Genomic DNA, 19,786 nt, shown 5'->3' on the forward strand with positions numbered 1-19,786 from the left:
CCTCACTTTATCCCTAAGTGGGTATGGCTGTTGTTACTACTACATGCTTTGTCAGTATATTTCACAAATTTGCTTTTCAAATTTTACTTTAAAAATTTATTTTAGATATTGTGTAACATGTGCAATCTAGAATAATTTTATAATAGTCAGGTCATAAAAAACATAACTTTAGTTAGGATTCACATTATTCTCTGGAAAATGAGGCAATGAATGAACTTTTTGGAGATATTGATAATTAAGAATTACTTTTTTGCAATATTGAACATGGTGGGTTTTTTTGTTTTTTTGTTTTGTTTTGCAGTAGGGCACTTATCTCATCTTGTATTACTTTTTTATGTAAAGCAACTAATATTTACACTATGCCATATTTTTTTTATTGTAGTTGTAAATTATGAAAGATCCTTGAATTTTTTACAGATCTACAACTACTAAACTGACAAAGGGCAATCTTGGTATTTAAATTTGAGCATGGCAATTCTACCATAAAAAAGTACTCTATTTTTCTAATTTCTAGGATTTTTAAAATAACATTTCTGTAAGTCTGACATTAATATTCACTCGAATTGTACCATTTATTTTAGTTTGCATATATTTTATTGTTTTAATTTAATGTATTGTCTAATAGACTGTTTTATAATAATTAGAATAAAAGATTTATTCTAATCAAAGATGCAAAACAGCTATTATCTAGGGGACCACCAAATGTGATTTCAAGATTTTGTTAACTATTACAAATATAATCCTTATATAGAAATTTTAATTTTGTAAAGTAGTGTATAATATTGTAACATTAAATTTTTGTTCTAAAATTCAAATATGTGTTGATCTTCAATGTGCTGTATTAAATCTTGCTTCTCTAAAATTTTAGAGACAAGATTTGTCTTCCTTTTTACAGTTTGTAATTTTCACTGTTTTATTCCTGTAAAAAAAAAAAGTCATTTGTAACCCATGCAATCGTTTGAACTGTGCTAATTTAATCAATTTGGCTATTCAATAAAGTTAATTGAAAGAGCTTACATATAGTGACTAGTTATTTAAAGTAATTTGAATAATTTGCCAATCACTGAGTAGTGCTACGTTGTGCATCAAAGTAGTGGAAAACTATTCACTACTCTGAGTTTCCTCAGCTACTTTATATTTTTTAAATTGAGTGTAATTGACAGATAAAACTACTTAAAATTAACCTCACTTTTTTGTTAGAATTTGGGTTTGTACACTCATTTGAATGGAGGGTTTTATTTTTGCTTTAGCTCATCTCACTCTGCCCATGCTTTCCCTCTTCCTGCTTTTTATTTTACTTGCATTTCTTGGCCCCTTTCCCCAAACCAGGGCTCATGTTGGTGTTTTAGAACTCCTGTTCCACAGTAATTTGGGAATATCGCCATTCCAGTCAACAACAGTGTGAAGTCTAATTGTTTACCCTTTTTTAAAAAATACATTTTTTTATTGATTTCAGAGAGGAAGGAAGAGAGATAGAAACATCAATGATAAGAGAGAATCATTGATTGGCTGACTCCTGCACGCCCCTTACTGGTCAGGGGATCGAGCCGCAACCCGGGCGTGTGCCTCTGGCCAGAATCGAACCTGGGACCCTTTAGTTCACAGGCTGACACTCTATCCACTGAGCTAAACTGGCCAGGGCTGTTTGCCCTTTCTTTTACCTCCCTACTTACAAAGTTAAATCCAAGGCTATGCGAGTCAATAGCAGATGATTTTTTAAAATATATTTTTATTGATTTCAGAGAGGAAGGGAGAAGAGATAGAAACATCAGTAATGAGAGTCATCGATCCGTTGCCTCCTGCACACCCGACATTGGGGATCAATCCCGCAACCTGGGCATGTTCCCTTGACTGGAATCGAACCTGGGACCCTTATGTCCGCAGGCCCACACTTTATCCACTGAACCAAACCAGCTAGGGCAGCAGATGATTTTTGAGCATTTTCAGAGGAGGGCAGACTTTAAGCAGAGAGTTTGGCTTCTTCGTCCCTGTGTCTTATGTGGAGCACTTTCAGTGCCTCCTACCCATAGAACGTGCTGCCAGTGCCTGCTTCTGGACCTGCAGCCCAACAGGCACCTTACTTCAGCTCTGCAGTGCTGTTTCCAGTGCTTTGACCTGCTGAGATGTTGCTCTTGTTTTTGAGTATTGCTATTTATTTTTCTTCTTTATATTTTTAACTTTTATTGTTATTGCTGTGGGGAGTAGAGAGGAGTCCAAATACAAATTTACTGCCTAAATTTAATCCCAGAAAATGAATTCTGGTTTTACCATTTGTGACTCAATCTGTTCAGCTTTGTATCTACAGTTTATATTATAATGCCTACCTAAACAATACTAGGATCAAATGAAAACTCATTGAAAATGTCAAGTTTTGACACTTTCTCTAAAAGAAAAATTTCTGTAACTATTCAGGGAAGTTTAGTGCTCTCAGGTTCCAGATTTGGGGCAAAGTGGTAAATTAAAAAAAAAAAAAAAAAAAAAGGATGGGCTTGCCCTTGTAAAGGCTATAATGAGAGAGATACAAATTAGTACAAGAATTTTAAGTATGCACATCTTTTATGAAAAAATCATATATACCACTGAGAAGAACTAGTAATACTAGTAAATTTAATAATCTATGGAAACCTCACAGGGAAATGGTTTCCCAGAAATAAGTTATCACGTAATATGAAATGTTGACACTTTTAACTTTTACTTGACTAAATGAGCCATCATACACCAACCCAGCTATTTAAAGAACCAAATTTTTCATTTGGCTTCTATAGGCTCTCTCAAAAGAAAAAAAAAATTTTTTTTTCAAATGAAAAAATCTTGGTTATCCTGGAACTGTTATTTGGTCTTGACTCATCAGGATTGTACTTCAAGTTTTACACACTTGTTACTACTTAATTATTTCAATTGTAGAATTTTTTGAAAGACACAATATATGCCTCAGAGATGTAGGTCTGTACAGATATTTATGGGAACCTCTGTCAGTGCTTTAAAATTATTTTTTAAATTCATTTATATTGATTTTAGAGAGTGGAAGGGAGAGGAAGAGAGAAAAACCAATCCCACACACATCCCAACCAGGGATCGAGCCCACAACACAGGCATGTGACCTAATGACTGGAATCAAACTGGTGACCTTTTGGTGCATGGGAGGATGCTCAACCAACTGAGCCACACATGCCAGTGATAATACTTTAAAATTATTAACTAGGACATGTTAATAGCTTTCATGCAATCAAGGCCTAACCCCTCTGCGTGCCTGCCTGATCACCCCTAACCACCTCTGCCTGCCTGATCACCGCTAACCACCTCTGCCTCGCCCTGCACCCGGGACCCAGGATTCCCTCCTCTGGCTGGTCCCAGGCACCCAGGACCCAGCCGGCTTTGCCCCGGCCTGCTGCAGCTACAGGGAACCGTGGGCAGGTGACTTGTCCCTCTCCCGGACCTCAGCCTGGCTGGTCCCCATTCCTCTCTCATGAGCTCATTTGTGCCTGGCTGGTACCCATTTCTCTCTCCCAGTGTTGAGTGTCTGAGCTGTTAGGGCATGATGGTGTGAAGGCATGATGACCATTTGCATATTAGCTCTTTATTATATAGGATGACTTGGAATAAAAACTATAATCCAGACTGGATCCGTTATTACATATTAATTACTATTACATATTTTCCCTGATTTTTAAAGAAATTAAAAAATTTCTTGCCCTGGCCAGTTTGGCTCAGTGGATGGAGCATAGTCTGTGGCCTGAAAGGCCCAGGGTTGGATTGGGTTGCAGGCTCAATACCCAGTGGGGGGCGTGCAGGAGGCAGCCAATTAGTGATGCTCTCTCATCATGGATGTTTGTCTCTCCCTCTCCCTTCCTTTCTAAAATCAATAAAAATATTAAGAAAAAAACCCCACAACATTTTCTTGGGCCCCTAAAACTATTGTGGCCCCTCAAAACTGCATAAATTGGCCCTGCTGAGCACTCCCACTGTTCTAGGATTTATAGCCTTGAACAAAACACAGGACTTGTCTTCACGGAGAAAAAGGACAATAAAGTAAGTACATAAATTTAGTTTGCAAGTCGGTCATTAAGTGTTAAGGAGAAAAAGGCAGATAAAGAGAATAGTACTAGATTTATGGGATGATCGTTTCATAAATTATATAAATGCCTAATAACTATGTACACCTGAAGCATATATAATATTGTTTTTCAACTGTAATTGAAAAGATTTTTTTTTTTTTAAGAACAGAAAGTGTTGAGAGGCGGTGGCAAGGTTGGGGCTGGGAAGGTTCTCCTGGGAAAGTCTTGAACAAAGACGTGAGGGAAGACTGGAACCAACCAGGCGTATTTGGGACAAAAGTGTTTGAGATGAGGAATGGGTGCTAAAGAGAAATCCCAAACGCCAAGCTCCCTAAAGCGTCGCTCCCCGAGTGACGTATCCCCGCGGCCTATAAGCGAGCGACAGAAGGTCAGTGGAAACAAGTGTCTCCATTTTGCTTCCTGGCACCAAATCTGCGATCGATGAGTGCAGTTCTCACTTCCATTCCTTTCCAGCTGGTCAGGCTGGGTGGCGATTTTCCTCACCTCCGCGTGGCCAGCAGAGAGGCCCCGATAGCCGGGGAGAGAAACCGCGAAGGCCAGCGGAGGAGGTTGGCTGCCCTCACTCAAGATGGCGGCGCAAGCCTCCGCCGGGAAAGGGCCGTGCGCATGCTCAGTCCGCCGTCCCCAGCCCGGCGCCGGGGGGCGGGTCTGCGGTGAGAGGGGCACGAGCGCCCGCGGCCGGGCCTGAAGTCATCGGCTCCGCCGCTGCCGCCTCCAGCGCTACCATCGCCTCTCCCGGATTGTGGCAGGGAAGATGGAGCCCCTGACCGTCGCTACGGACAGCGGGGAGCGGCCCGGGGCCCCGGTTGGCTCTGGCCTGTCGGCTTCCCAGCGTCGGGCCGAGCTGCGGCGGCGAAAGCTGCTCATGAACTCGGAACAGCGCATCAACCGGATCATGGGCTTTCACAGGCCCGGGGGCGGCTCGGGTGAGAAGCTCCGTTTCCCCCTCGGTGTCCCGCCCACCCTTTTCAAATTGCATATGATAACTGTGGGAGACTGGGGTCCGTCTTTAGGGCTGTTCTTTTCCTGCCCCACCCCGCTGACCTTTCCGATCACGCCCTGCCCTCTGTCCCAGTGCTTCAGGTAACGCCCCAAGTTCTCACTTCTTCACCCCCTTCTTGTTGCTCTTCTCCGTTGTCCCACCTCTGCCGCGGGCCGCGCAGCTTCGCCCCGGAGTCCGTCTGCCCGGGTGCTCTCTGCCCAGTTTCCCGAGGCCACCCCTCTGCCTCCCCCGCCCGTCGCCTCTGGAAGGCGCACCTTGTGTCCCCAGGCTTCTGCTCTGCCCGTGTGAGCCCTTACTGCGCCTCCCCTGGCGTCGGCCTTCCTTTGCCTTTTGCTGAACTGTCGGCCCCCGTGAGCTTGTCTTCACAGAGCTGCCCTCCAGTCCTCTCGACGTGGATCAGGGACTTTTACAGTTTGTGGTCGGGCCCCTCAGCATTGTCATCCGCAGGCCTTCTAAAAAACTGGGGCGACCATATTTTATTGATTTTTTTACATAGAGGAAGGGAGAGGGAGAGAGAGTTAGAAACATCCATGAGAGAGAAACATCAATCAGCTGCTTCCTGCACACCCCCCACTGGGGATGTGCCTGCACCAGGGTACATGCCCCTGACCGGAATCGAACCTGGGACCCTTGAGTCCCGAGGCCCACGCTCTATCCACTGAGCCAAACCGGTCAGGGTGCGACCATTCTTTATAGACCCAACGAGTGGGCCCTGCTCACCGCCAGAGGTCTCTCCCAGAGTGCCCAGATTGATGCGATGCCATGAACTGCCTTTCACCCTAAGGAGAGTTCCTCATTTCTCCCCCAATGGCATGTACAATGAGTTTCTTTAAAACATGTTTATGTGACTACTTATTTATTTTATGTGAATATTTATTGAACACCTAGTATGTGCTAGTGTTCTCTAACTTTCCTTTAGTAACTGGCTTTGGCTGCAAGCTCTTTAGATCTTTGTGACTTTTGTTTGGTAGGGCTTTAGGTACATGTATAGTTCTGAACTTAAGGTCTGCAGCTGAAAACTACCAAGAGGAGGTAAGAGAACTATTTCAAATTCTCCTACAACAGTAACTAGGCAAATAGTTACAAAACTGTTTCTTCCTTTAATGATTAATAGAATGTTTATTCTTTCCCAAAGCATTTACTATCTTTCTTGAAGCATACATTCCGCATTTTGTTCTTTTGCTTTGAAAATGTTATCTGTCATTAAGGTTTTGCTTTGTTTAAAACCAGAACAGCATCTTAAAATGGCTTAAGTACCTACTAATGGCTCCCTGACTACAGTAGAAGGATTACGTAAGCAGTAGCTGTAGGATATGCCACACCCTATGCTGACAGGGCTCTGGATTCAGAAATATAATATTAAAATACAGATTTTTGAAAGCTTTAATAATTTTCTATTTTTAACCAAAGAAGCTAGAGCAGGCAATGCAACTATACTTTAGGGATGTATTATCCACGAAAACTTGGTCTTTACAGCTTCTTCTCTCCCTGCCTATCTTTTCCAATTTTTTTACTACCCTTTTACCCCCAAAGTTTGGATTATATTCTCTGCAGGAATATTCTTTTTGAGTGATACATTTTGAGGGTGTAGAGGGAAACTAGTTATGCAAAATCAGTATTAATTTAGATTCAGAGTTCTAGCTCAGTGCATTTTTAAATATTACTACGAATGGTGTTTGCCTATATGTAATACATAAGGTTTCTAAATTTCTTTTCTCAGAAGAAGAAAGTCAAACAAAATCAAAGCAACAGGACAGTGATAAACTGAACTCCCTCACCATTCCTTCAGTTTCAAAGCGAGTGGTGCTGGGTGATTCCGTCAGTACAGGAACAACTGACCAGCAGAGTGGTGTGGCAGAGGTAAAGGGGACTGAGCTGGGAGACAAATTGGACTCTTTCATTAAACCACCTGAGTGCAATAATGATGTAAGCCTTGAGCTTCGGCAGCGGAACAGAGGGGACTTGACAGCAGACACTGTCCAGAGGGGTTCTCGCCATGGCCTAGAACAGTACCTCTCCAGATTTGAAGAAGCAATGAAGCTAAGGAAACAACTAATTAGTGAAAAACCCAGTCAAGAGGAAGGAAATACAACAGAAGAATTTGACTCTTTCCGAATATTTAGATTGGTGGGATGTGCTCTTCTTGCCTTTGGAGTCAGAGCTTTTGTTTGCAAATATTTGGTAAGAAATATAATGGAAAAATGAAAATAAGTTATAGTAATGAGTGTTTTTAATCCACAGAATTCATTGCCAATGTTAATATTTGCCTGATTCACAGGGCTATTTGGAGAGGTATTATAAACGCTATTCACCTTAGTTATAGAAAGGTATTCTGGTTAAATACAGAGCCTAATAATAATTATTAAATTCCCCCTATATGTAAGTACCATTCTAAGTGATTTACATATATTGATTCATTTAACCTCATCCTTATGAATCTTTTTTTTATAGATGAGGGAATGGAGACTCATAATCATTTCCCTAGTACCACACAGCTCTTAAGTCACAGCTGGGATTAACCCCAGGCAGTTTTATTCTAAATAGGGTAAAGTACCCTTGACCAGGAATTGAACCCAAGACCCTTTGGTGCATGGGCTGATGCTCTACCTATTGAGCAACACCAGCCAGGGTGAATACTTTCAAGTTTTTTATTTTTTACTTTTTAAAAAAATATTTTTATTGATTTCAGAGAGGAAGGAAGAGGGAGAGAGAGATAGAAACATCAATGATGAGAGAATCGTTGATCAGCTGCCTTCTGCACAACCCCTACTGGGAATCGAGCCCACAACCCAGGCATGTGCCCTTGATCAGAATCAAACCTGGAACCCTACAGTCTGCAGGCTGACGCTCTATCCACAGAGCCAAACCGGCTAGGGCATCAAGTTTTTTATTTTTAAAAATATTTTTATTGATTTCGGAGAGGGAGAGAGAGAGAGAGAAAACATCAATGATGAGAATCATCAATCGGCTGCCTCCTACACGCCCCCACTGAGGATCAAGCCTATAACCCCGGCATGTGCCCTGACTGGAAATCGAACCCTGACCAGAAAGCGAACCCTGACCTCCTGGTTCATAGGTCAAGACTCAACCACTGAGCCACACTGGCCAGGTGCCTTAAGTTTTTTAAAAGATAAGTTTTTATGAGGGAAGACATTTTGGGGGATATTAAAGAGAGTGACTTGAGCCTGGCTAGTGTGACTCAGTGGTTGAATGTCGAGCCAAGAACCAAGAGGCCACCGGTTTGATTCCCCGTCAGGGCACGTGCCCAGGTTCCGGGCTCAATCCCCTAAGTGTGGGGGGCGGGGGAAGCGTGCAGTAGGCGGCAGCTGATCAATGATGTTTCTCTCAGTGATGTTTCTATTTATCCATCTTTCTCTAAAAAATCAATAAAATACATTAAAAAACAAAACAGAACTAGAGAGTGACTTGACTTGAGAAACATATTTATGATAAATCAATTCCTTTTATTTTCTTCACTGTTCTGCAGAAACAAGACGGCTTTCAACTGCTAAAATTAAATATTTTAATAGTTTTGTTACTTAAAATTTATAGCTGCTATTAGTTTGATTTGTGATTTGAATGATTATGTTGGAAATATATAATTGTATCTTCTATCTTCACAGTCCATATTTGCTCCATTTCTTACTTTACAACTTGCATACATGGGACTATACAAATATTTTCCCAAGGTAAATTACATTTTTTTCTAAATTATGGTGTTGTGTTTAGATTGATTAATGATTAGATAATCTGAAAAACTTTCAAAAAATTTGTTATACTTATGGTCTGAATCAGTGCTGCTTAAAGTGTGATTGGCTGTCACTCAAACTCTTTGTTCTGTTTGTAATGAGTGAAGTTCAGAAAGTGAGTAACTCGACACTCTATAGCATTTAGACATTGCCATAACATTTTTATCATATTTTATAAAAATGTTGGTCCACCATGGATTGTGAGAAAAAAAACCTCAAGACAGACTTCGAATAGTCCACATATACAAGTGTTCAATTTCATTACTTAGTGAAGATTTAGTAATACATTTTGTTTATGATAAAGGACATTAATTTTAAAATGGGTTCAGTTATGGTACTGTGCGCCTTAGTGGACACTTAATAACAATGCACTTGGACTTTAATGCCAAGGGCCTGATATTTGCAAGAAATATTTGGCCAAATTTGCAGAACAGAATCATAGGGAGTTTCAGTGTTTACCTGGTCTGCTTGACTATAGATGTATATACACAGTTTTATGGGACTTGACTTGGCTGGCATAGAAGATAATCCTACTTGTGTGATTGAGTTTTCTGTAAGTTTTTTCTGAGAAATGGCTACTTAGCTATTTGATTAATGGCTGGTAATGCACTGATAACCTCATATTTTCTTATGGATTTGAAATGTTTATATATTTAATGGGCCAAATAGGTCAAATACACAAAGGAGTAAAAGAAATGTTATTTTTAATTAAAATTATTTTTGATGATACAGATGTATATTTACCCAGTATTGACCTCTTTCCCCAAAGGTGTAATTTTTTTTTGAATTTTTATAAGAGTTTGTGTCAAATTGACAACATATGCCAGGGAGCGAGATCTCAAATATTCTAAAAGTGTAATTTTATTAAAAGGACTTGTTTAGAAACTTACCCTTGAAATATTGATTGTAGTTTTGCAATAGCAGAAGTCTGGAAACAATCTAAATGTTTACTAATAAGTGACTAGTTAAAAAAGTATGGCCTACTCTTTCAGTTCTTCATGTACTGATAATGGTAAGCTTGCCAAGAAATATTAAGAGGAAAAAATCAAGCCTGGCCAGTGTGGCTCAGTGGTTGAGCATTGGCCCATGCACCAGGAGGTTACTGGTTTAATTCACGGTCAGGGCACATGTCCAGGTTGCGAGCTTGATCCCCAGCAGGTTGTGTGCAGGAGGCAGCCAATACAGAATAGGATCTACAGTATACTTTTTTGTAAAAGGGAAGAAAACATAGATATTTGATTTTGCTTATATATGTTTAAAGAAGCTCTGGAAGAGCCCTGGCCAGGTAGCTCAGTTGGTTAGAGCATTGTCCCAGTACGCCAAGGTTGCAGGATTGATCCCCAGTCAGGCACATACAAGAATCAACTAATGGCCCTAGCTGGTTTTCCTCAGTGGATAGAGTGTCGGCCTGTGGACTGAAAGTCCCGGGTTCAATTCTGGTCAAGGGCACATGCTTGGATTGTGGGCTCGACCCCCAGTGTGGGGTGTGCAGGAGGCAGCCGATCAATGATTCTTTCTCATCCTTGATGCTTCTATTTCTCTCCCTCTCCCTTCCTCTCTGAAATCTATAAAAATATATTAAAAAAAAAAAAAGAACCAACCAACAAGTGCATGAATGGGCGGAACAACAAATTGATGTTTCTCTCTCTCTCTCCCCCCTCTCCCATCCTTTCTCTCTAAAATTAATAAATAAAAAAACAACCCTGGCTGCTGTGGCTCAGTAGGTTTGAGTGTCATTCTGTACTTCAGAAGGTGGCAGATTTGATTCCTGGTCAGGGCACTTAGATTGTGGATTCGATTCCCTGTTGGGGCGCGTGCTAGAGGCAATCAATCAATGTTTCTCTGTCTCTTCTCTCTTTCAAAAAAAATTAAGATTTTCTCCATCATTAAATAAATAAATAAATAAATAAATAAACATTTTGTTATATCAGTTTTTAAACAGAAAGGTGGAAAGAATTGTGCAGGTAACACCCATTTATACTTACAACCTGGATTCTATAATTAACATTTCATTATATTTATCTTGTATCTTTTCAATTTTTTATCCATTTTTATTAATTTATTTGTTATTTTTATTATTGACATTATTACAGATGTTCCTCACTCCTCCCCCCTTTCGCTCACCTCCATCCAGCCCTGACCTCCCCTTCCCTCTGGCCATCACCACACTGTTGTCTGCGTCCATGGGTTATGCATATATGTTTGGCTAATCTCTTCACCTTCTTTCATCCTGTCCACCCCACCTACCTCCCCTCTCACATCTGTCAGTCTGTACCATGTATCCATGACTCTGGTTCTATTTTGTTTGTCAGTTTATTTTGTTCATTAGATTTCACATATAAGTGAGGTCATATGGTATTTGTCTTTCTCTGACGGGCTTATTTCACTTATTATAATCTCCAGATCCATCCATGCTGTCGCAACATCAACATACTTTACCCCTGCACATTTCAGCTTACATATCATTACAATTCAATGTTTGTTTATTGTTCTTGTCTTTTCTTTTTCAACCCTCATCATCAGAGGACTGCTTAAAGAGGAAGGGAGGGAGGGAGGGGGAGGGAGAAGAGAGAGAGAGAGAGAGAGAGAGAGAGAGAGAGAGAGAGAGAGAGAGAGAAACATTGATTGGTTGCCTTCCATATGTGCCCCACCCGGGATTGAACCAGCAACCTTTCAGGGCACGGGATGATGCTCAACCAACTGAGCTACTGCAGCCGGGCTCTTTTTTTTTTTTAATTTATGGTAAAATTTTCATACAGTGAATTGCTCAAGTCTTTGTATACCATTTAATAAGTTTTGACAGCCTATGAAACTCAAATTCTTTCAAGGTTTGGAACATCACTCTCAGGAAATTTTATCATGCCCCTTTCCAGGCAGCTGTAGTCCCAGCCCCTAGACTGATTTTTTTCTTTTTTCCCACTATTGATTACTTTTTTCTGTTTTAGTGCTTCATATAAATGGAATTATTCCTGTACATGCATTTTTGTCCAAGGCTTCTGCAAAGTATTTTTTAATAATCATCCATGTTGTTAAATATATTAATAATTTATTCCTCCCCTTTTTTGGCTGAATAATATTCCATTGTATGAATATATTCATTTATTTATTTAATCTGTTGATAGACTTCTTTGGTTGTTTCTAATTTTTGGTTATCAGAACTAAAGCAGCTAAGGATTTCCTTGTATTCATCTTTTTGTGGACATAGACTTCTTTTGGGTAATTATAGGTTTTTATATTATTAAAATTTTTTAATCGTAATTGGATTTGGTGACACCAAATCAGTAAATTAAATGAAAATTCAGCCCTGAATCTCTTGAAAATGAAGCTAGAAAATTATATTAGGAAGTAAATGTTCAGTGATATCTTACTGCATGTGTAATTAAGTGTGAATTGCTTTGCATGTTAATTAGGGCTCTACAAAATATTCCTATGATTCTGTTACAGAATTACTCACTGTCCTCCAGTACACTAGTCACTCTGACTTTTGTTGTCATAAGACTTACCTTTCCTTTTTTTAATGTACATTTACTTATTTATTTTTATTAATTCTTTATTGTTGAAAATATTACATATGTACCCCTTTCCCCCCATGAGACTTACCTTTCAACAAGATTTCTCTTCTCACTTTTATATAAATCTTGCTTATTCTTTCTCTTTTTTTTTTCTTCTTTTTTTCTTTTTTTTTTCTTTTTTTTTTTTTGGTGGCGCTTCGGGATTGTTTGGGGTGTTCGCTCTTCGGCGACTTGGAGGCGAATCAAATCTTGCTTATTCTTGAAGGCCTATTTTTAATTCCACTTTCTCCTGAAATCCTTCCCTGTGCTTTATTTATATATAAAACCCTGGAGTAATTTCTATCTTCTTTGAACCACTATGCTACACATTATCCATGGCATTCATTTAAGCACTTATTTATGTCCTATCTTTATTTATTGATTCTTTGTTAATCTTCACCTGAGGATTTTTTCCATTGCTTTTCAGAGAAAGTGGAAGGTAGGGAGGGAGGTGGGGAAGAGAGAGAGAGAAAGAGAAACACCGAAGTTAGGGACACACATAGACCGGTGTCTCCCTCACTCGCAGCCCAGGTACAATAATAGGTGCCTTTGACCAGTAATGGGACCCGAGACTTTTGGGTGTGCAGGCCAACACTCTAACCACTGAGCAAAACCAACTAGGGCTGTCCTATCTTTTTTTTTTTTAATGTTCATCCTTTTTAAAAATATATATATTTTATTGATTTTTTTACAGAGAGGAAGGGGAGAGGGATAGAGAGTTAGAAACATCGATGAGAGAGAAACATCAATCAGCTGCCTCCTGCACACCTCCTACTGGGGATGTGCCTGCAACCAAGGTACATGCCCTTGACTGGAATCGAACCTGGGACCTTTCATCTTGCAGGCCGACGCTCTATCCACTGAGCCAAACCGGTTAGGGCTGTCCTATCTTTTTTTAACTGTTGATAGCAAGAATGGTATCTTTCTCCCTACTGCTTAGAATTTTACTGCTGTACATATTATATGCTCAGTTAATGTTTGTAATGCTTGTTGATATATTATTGATTGATATTTTGAAACTTCATTAACAGTTTTGAAATCAGGCAAAAATAGCACTGATAATATTTTTATAGAGTTTAAGTTGTCTTCTGAAAGCTGTAGGATTTATTTGTCTTTCTGTGTACAGGGTGAAAAGAAGATAAAGACAACAGTACTAACAGCAGCACTTCTATTATCTGGAATTCCTGCTGAAGTGATAAATCGATCAATGGATACCTACAGCAAAATGGGCGAAGTTTTCACAGATCTCTGTGTCTACTTTTTCACCTTTATCTTTTGTCATGAACTGCTTGAGTATTGGGCCTCTGAAGTACCATGAAGCCTGCAGAACTCAGGAGAAGCTTACAGAAAACCAATTTCTCTCACATTGCAGTGTCTTTAAAGGAGGCAAATCGGGTTACATCTTTATGTAATTCTTTTACTTTGTAGGGGTTGTGAAACTACTTGATATGGAACGAAATGGCAGATTATCTGACTTAAAAGCGTTGAGTTTGTATTAATACTGATGTGAAGAATAGAGTACCAATGTCATTAACTGATTTTTCTTGTTTAATTAGAATCCCTAGTCTACATCTTTCCCTAACTTCTAAGATTTGTATTTCGCCAGAGAAACAAGGTCTCAGCTAGCCCTTTGTAATTGGGGACTGTGTATGTATTTGGTTGTTCTTTCCTGAGAAATGATGCCATCTTAAAAATAAAATGAAAGAAACTGAATTTTCTAATGTTAAGTGTGCACATTTTAATTTATAAGAGTCGAATAAGGTAGCCAATTGTATCTTTTGTTGAGTCAGTATCTATTTTTTAAAATAATTTTATCTTTGTTGTTGAAGGTGTTGAGAGTCAGTATCTTAATCCTTACTCCAGTGCAAGCATTGTAATAGGAGAAAGGATTAAGATCCATACATGTGAAGTTAGAAGGTATTTATGAAATCTTTATTTTTATTTATGAAAATTTTTTATTGTCCTGGACGGTGTGGTTCAGCTGGGGAGGAGGTGGCTGAAGGATGTTTTACTGTCACACTCACATCAATGTTTTTCTCTCTCTCTAAAAATCTTAGAATTGGAAATTTTCACTTTTGAGTTTTCAATTTTCAGGAGTATGTTTTTTAAGCAAAGTAGACTAGAATGGTTAGATATAAAAGTGGAATTTGAAGAACTGACTGAGATATGAAACTCAATAGCATAAATGTTCTTTAAACTAACTTGGTAACACTCATATTTGTAAGGTTTGTCTTAAATGAGTATAAAACGTGTTATATTGCTCGGTATACATTTCCTTACAGATTTTTGTATGGTGTATTTAGTTAATCCTTGTGATATTAAAAACATCTGTCCTTTTTCATTATTACTCACAGTCTTGATTTGTGTCACTTTATTTTGAATCAGAATAATGTAGAATAAGTATAATTTAAGTCTAGTCCTCTGACTTAGGATAAGATTACAAGCACACATTTTTTTCCTGATTCCATAATGAATCTAGTATCCAGAGGTTTGGAAAGCATCTCTGATTTGCCAGGTCCCCCTCAATCTCTGAGAAGACACCAGGGTTCTTCAATTGCATATGTTTACTTCTGTTTCTTTATAAAAAGGCCCCATTTAGCAACTTGACACATGATAAGTTTTAGTAATTAGAGATCATTATCAAATTTATTTTAAAGAGCTGTAAGATACCTGTGTCTGTTGATGCCACGTTAAGCATGTTGAGTAGTATCAATGAAAATAAAAATGTATTAGTTTTGGAATAATTTAAACAAATTTTCTTTGGAAATTTCAGGGACTTGATATGTATATGGCTTAAAACTGGAGTGATTAAGTTGGTTGTTCAGAGGTGACATCTTCGATCAGTAGCTCTTTAGACTAGTGTAAATGGAGGTGTGCATCATTCGGTACTAAAAACAGCAAGAGGCTTATGAGATATTCAGAATTGGGTTAATTAGAATCAACATCAGCTTTGGAAGCCAGGGCAGTTTGCTAAGAGGGTTGTTTTGGAGACATAGTGGACTATAATTACAAGCCTGCCTTGGAGATACTGCATGTTTGGTTCCAGACTACCACAAAAAAGTGAATATCAAGTGTGTCAAAAGAATTTTTTGGTTTCCCAGTGTACAGAAAACTTATGATTACACTGTAATCTATTAAGTGTGTAGTAGCATTATGTCTAAAAAACACTGTCCATACCTTAATTTAAAAATACTTTAGCCCTGACCAGTTTTTCTCAGTGGTTAGAGCATCTGCCCACAGACTGAAGGGTTCCAGGTGCAATTCTGGTTGCAGGTTCCGCAGCCCCAGTCGGGTGCGTGTGGGAGGCAACCACTCAATGTTTCTTTCACATCGACGTTTCTCTCTCGGTCTCTATCCCCCCCACTCTCTAAAAATCAATGGAAAAAAAGTTCCTGGGTGAGGATTAACAACAACAACAAAAACTTTATAGGAGCGCACTTTCCACCAAAGACTGAAGACTGTTTCCTCAGCTGGAGCTGAAACACGGAAGATATTTTGCCAGAGCAGACTGGCGCAGACTGGTGCAGCGCAAGGCAGAATGGAATGGACCATGGAGGAGTGAAGCTGCCTAGCTGAAGAGGGCCCTGGCCCCAGGGCAGCCCTGCTGTATTACCTTTGAGCTGTTGGCACTAAATAAAGCTTCCTTCTTCACCCCAAATTGGGGATTCCTGTTGGTGTTGAATTGGCGCCAATAACTATTGGTTGATACTATTGACACATTAAAAACAAACATTTGTTTTAGATAGATGACAGATAGAGATTTATTAAGGAATTAGCTCCTGAAATTTTGGAACTGAGACATTTCAAGATTCGCAGTTAGGCATAAGTTCTAGTCTGAAAGCCAGCAGGTGGGAGATCCCAAATGAGCTGATGTTTCAGTTGGAATCTAAAGGCAGGAGAAGACCAAAAAAGGAAATAAAATATGCAAACCATCATCTGAGCCTGTTGGAAAATGGCACCGATAGAGTATGAAGTGCTGCCACACTTCAATTTGTAAAAAACAGTGTGAAGTGCAGTAAAGCAAAGCTCAATGAAAAGGTCTGCCTATACTTCTTTCACTTGTGCTAACAGATAAAAGCTGCTGCTGCTGGGACACGGAAGTGCTGTGAGCTTAGCATAAATACATTGTGGGCACAAAAAGCCAGTCAGTATCTTCACGTCAATGTGTTCTCTTAAACGGGAGTTAGGGTTTTAGTCTGGGTATCAGATGCCTGGGTTCTGGTTCCAGCTTAGATTCCAAAACGGTTAGTGATCTAGAATTAAATTTGTTTCCCAAGTCTCAGTTGTTTTCCCCACAAGTCTCAGTTTTTTTCACATAAAATCAAGATATGTAATTTAAAAAATCTGTTTAAGTTGTAACTTCTGCATGGCTGCATCCAGTTCTATTGCTTCAAATACCATGTATTATTATACATTCTATAACATGCTTATGACCCTTATCTCTCCAATGTCTATTTCTCCCTTGAATACCAGGTTCATATATCCTTTCATGAAGCCATTATCTCCTCTGGATATCCAGTAGGCACCTCAAACATTACATCACTGAAACAAAAGCACTGATTTTCTCTTTTTCCCCATCAAATTTGCTGCTCTCCTACATTTCTCTCCACAAATTCACCACAATCCACAGTTCTGTTAAAAACCAGGGCACATCGTTATTTCTCCCTTTCCCTCACAGTTTACACCTAATATAACAATCAGTGTCTGGAGAGGTGCCTCTGGAATATGTCTAGAACTTGACCATCTCTCAGTATCTCCACTATTTATCACTAGTGTTTTCCTATTTCTTTCAGACTGAAACCCACAAGCCTTACCTTCAGCCCAGAAATAATTTACAGTGTCTCTGATACCTGACCCATACTTGTGTTCATTCTGTCACATATTAACACAGGCCTTCCTTACCCTTGGCATTGACTGCACTGCGGCTATAGGTAGCAAGCCACCGAGGAAGAGCAAAACTCGCCTAGGAGCCTTAACTCGGTTGCATTTTTCTAAAAATCAAATGTGTGGAGGTAAACTTTACATACAGTAAAATGCATCAATGTTTGAATAGTTCAATGAATTTTGACAAATGTATATATTCACTCAATGACCGCCACAATCAAAACACACCTTTTCTATCATGTAAGAAAATAAAAACAGCGGAGAGGTATGTAAATATGAGAGCCTCTCCCCAACTCCACTACAGCTTTCTGCTAGAACCACTCACCGTATCTGTGTGCCTCCCACTGGGCAAGTCTTCTCTCAACCTTGACTGCAATTCAGGATCATCTGGGAAACTTGAAAATTCCCAATGCACAGGAAGCACTCTAGACCAATGAAATCAGAACACACACATTTGTATTTTTATTTAAGCTTTCAAGCACAGGCAATGTTGAGAACCATTATAATCTCGCGAATGGTGTGTGTGTGTGTGTGTGTGTGTGTGTGTGTTGTGTGTGTTTAGTGTGTTTGGTTCTCCTTCCTCTTCTCTATCAAGTTAACTTCTTACTCTTCAATCTCCCCTCAAAGATCATTTCCTCAGGGCACTCTTTTTCTGAACCCCTCTCCTATGGTGGAATTTCTTTCTTGTTGTATTACATCTGCTTGTGTTTCTAATAATGTCTATGTCCCCCACGAGATTGTAAACTCCCTAGGATTTAGCACATGCCCGATATCTAACAACACATACTATAAGCGAATGAACGTGTAAATGAATGAGAGTGACTGGAGATGTTTGTGGCATCACTCAGCACAGGTTAGGCGGGCGTCAGTACAAGTCCTAGGGCAGCTCCAGGATGCTTTTGGCACCTCGGTGGTCCTTTCAGGAAAGACCTTCTCTGAGTCCGCAGGGGGTTCCACACTGGCAGTGCCAGCAAAGCCCCGCCACGGCCTCTTCTCTGGGCGCGGCCGGCGCTGTGCGGCCTCCAGCCGACAGGAGGCGCTATGAAGAGGAAGCAGCTTCCGACGCACCTTTCCCTTCCTTCTGCCGCCGGCGCCAGGACGTCCTGTTTTCGTTGGCGGCGCTCGGATGGCTTCCACCGCTGTAGCTGCTGCCACCGCTTAGTGCTGCTTCTCGCCCGGGGAGCGGGGTGTAGCGCGGCCTCTTCCTTTGTCCGCTTCTCCTGCGCGTCGTCCGGAGGGCGCCGCTTGCCCGCGCCGGCAGCATGGGCCGGGAGTCACGGTGAGGCAGCGCTGCGAGCGGGCGGGCGGCTTCCTTGGAGGGGGAAGAGGCGGGAGTGGATGTGGCCGCGGGGTCGGGCCTGGCCCTGCGCAGACCCACGTGTGACCAGCTCCGCCGAGGCCCCTGGAGGGGCTGGGGACCTCGGCTGAGCAAGTGGCCGGCCCTGCCCTCTCGGCCGAACCCCCTGGACTGGCTCATGATTGTATGATTGCATTATCTTTTTCATGTATTGTTGAATTCGGTATGCTGATCTTTATGTTTAGATTGAGTATAGACTATGATTTTCTTTTCTCGTACCGCCCTCGTATAAAATAGCAAAATCTATTTCCCATTCTCTCCCTTTTTCCTTTACTTTGATCTATTTTTCTCCATAGCGCTACATAACATTTTGTATATTTATATTTGTCTGTCATGCCTTCCTTTACAGAATGCAATCTGCTTGGGGTTTGGTCTGTTTTGTTTACTTTTTCTTACCTTTCAAGATAGTGTGCCCACCCCCCACCCCCCGTGTGCTATAGCCGAAGGGCTCACCGTCTCCCCCCCCCCCAAAATTAAAAACAACCACCACCGTGTATAAAAAGTCTTTTTAGTGTTTAATTTGTCTGCTGAGATTTTTTTTGGAAAAAAATATAATAAATAAGATATAGTAGAAGCTACCTGTATCTGCTAAACTAAATCTTTAACTTAATCTAGCCACTATCGGAAGCGATCAGCATCACGGGGAAGATCCGGAAGTCGATCTAGAAGTCGCTCACCCTCAGACAAAAGAAGTAAACGGGGAGATGACCGACGGTCTAGAAGCAGAGACAGAGATAGAAGGAGAGAGAGGTCTCGTAGCAGGGATAAAAGAAGATCTCGGTCAAGGGACCGGAAGCGTCTGAGGTAAGGATGTTAATCTCCAAGGACCAACGATGAGAGAGAATCATCGATCAGCTGCCTCATGTGGCGGCCTCCTGCACAATCCAGCCCACAACCCGGTATTGTGCCCTTGACTGGAATTGAACTTGGGAGCCTTCAGTCTACAGGCGGATGCTCTCTACACTGAGCCAAACAGCGAGGGCAGTTATTGTATTTTTAAAAAATTCTTGCCCTGGCTGGGTAGCTCAGTTGGTTAGAATTTTGTCTCTACACTCCAAGGTTATGGGTTTGATCCCCAGTCAGGGCACATACATGAATGCATAAATAAGTGAAACAACAAATCAGTTTTTTCTCTTTCTCTCAAAAATTCAATTAAGCCCTAGCCA

General features: G+C 40.5%; 2 protein-coding genes across 6 annotated transcripts in view; both read left to right on the forward strand.

Moving 5' to 3' along the window:
• Positions 1-4,701: 4,701 nt before the first annotated feature.
• On the forward strand, positions 4,702-14,092 carry CAMLG (calcium modulating ligand). Of its 3 annotated transcripts, none has more exons than XM_008142189.3 (4): positions 4,702-5,002; positions 6,800-7,260; positions 8,703-8,768; positions 13,506-14,092. In XM_008142189.3, the coding sequence occupies exons 1-4, from the start codon at positions 4,831-4,833 to the stop codon at positions 13,695-13,697; spliced, it is 891 nt and encodes a 296-aa protein (XP_008140411.1). In that variant the 5' UTR covers positions 4,702-4,830; the 3' UTR covers positions 13,698-14,092. The 3 variants fall into 3 exon arrangements, with proteins under 3 accessions (XP_008140411.1, XP_028004159.1, XP_054573821.1); XM_054717846.1 differs by lacking the exon at positions 4,702-5,002 and adding an exon at positions 5,633-5,889; XM_028148358.2 differs by lacking the exon at positions 8,703-8,768.
• A 4,253-nt stretch (positions 14,093-18,345) lies between these two features.
• The window catches only part of DDX46 (DEAD-box helicase 46), a 49,648-nt gene continuing 48,207 nt past the window's right edge, over positions 18,346-19,786 (forward strand). For all 3 annotated transcript variants that reach the window (XM_028148219.2, XM_028148224.2, XM_054717847.1), the window contains exons 1-2: positions 18,346-18,542; positions 19,236-19,424. In XM_028148219.2, coding sequence (XP_028004020.1) covers positions 18,526-18,542; positions 19,236-19,424 — 206 coding nt within the window. In that variant the 5' untranslated portion in view covers positions 18,346-18,525. The remainder of the gene's footprint in view (positions 18,543-19,235; positions 19,425-19,786) is intronic.

Source organism: Eptesicus fuscus, chromosome 6 (genome assembly GCF_027574615.1).
Source record: "Eptesicus fuscus isolate TK198812 chromosome 6, DD_ASM_mEF_20220401, whole genome shotgun sequence".
In the NCBI taxonomy this organism is placed as follows: domain Eukaryota; kingdom Metazoa; phylum Chordata; class Mammalia; order Chiroptera; family Vespertilionidae; genus Eptesicus; species Eptesicus fuscus.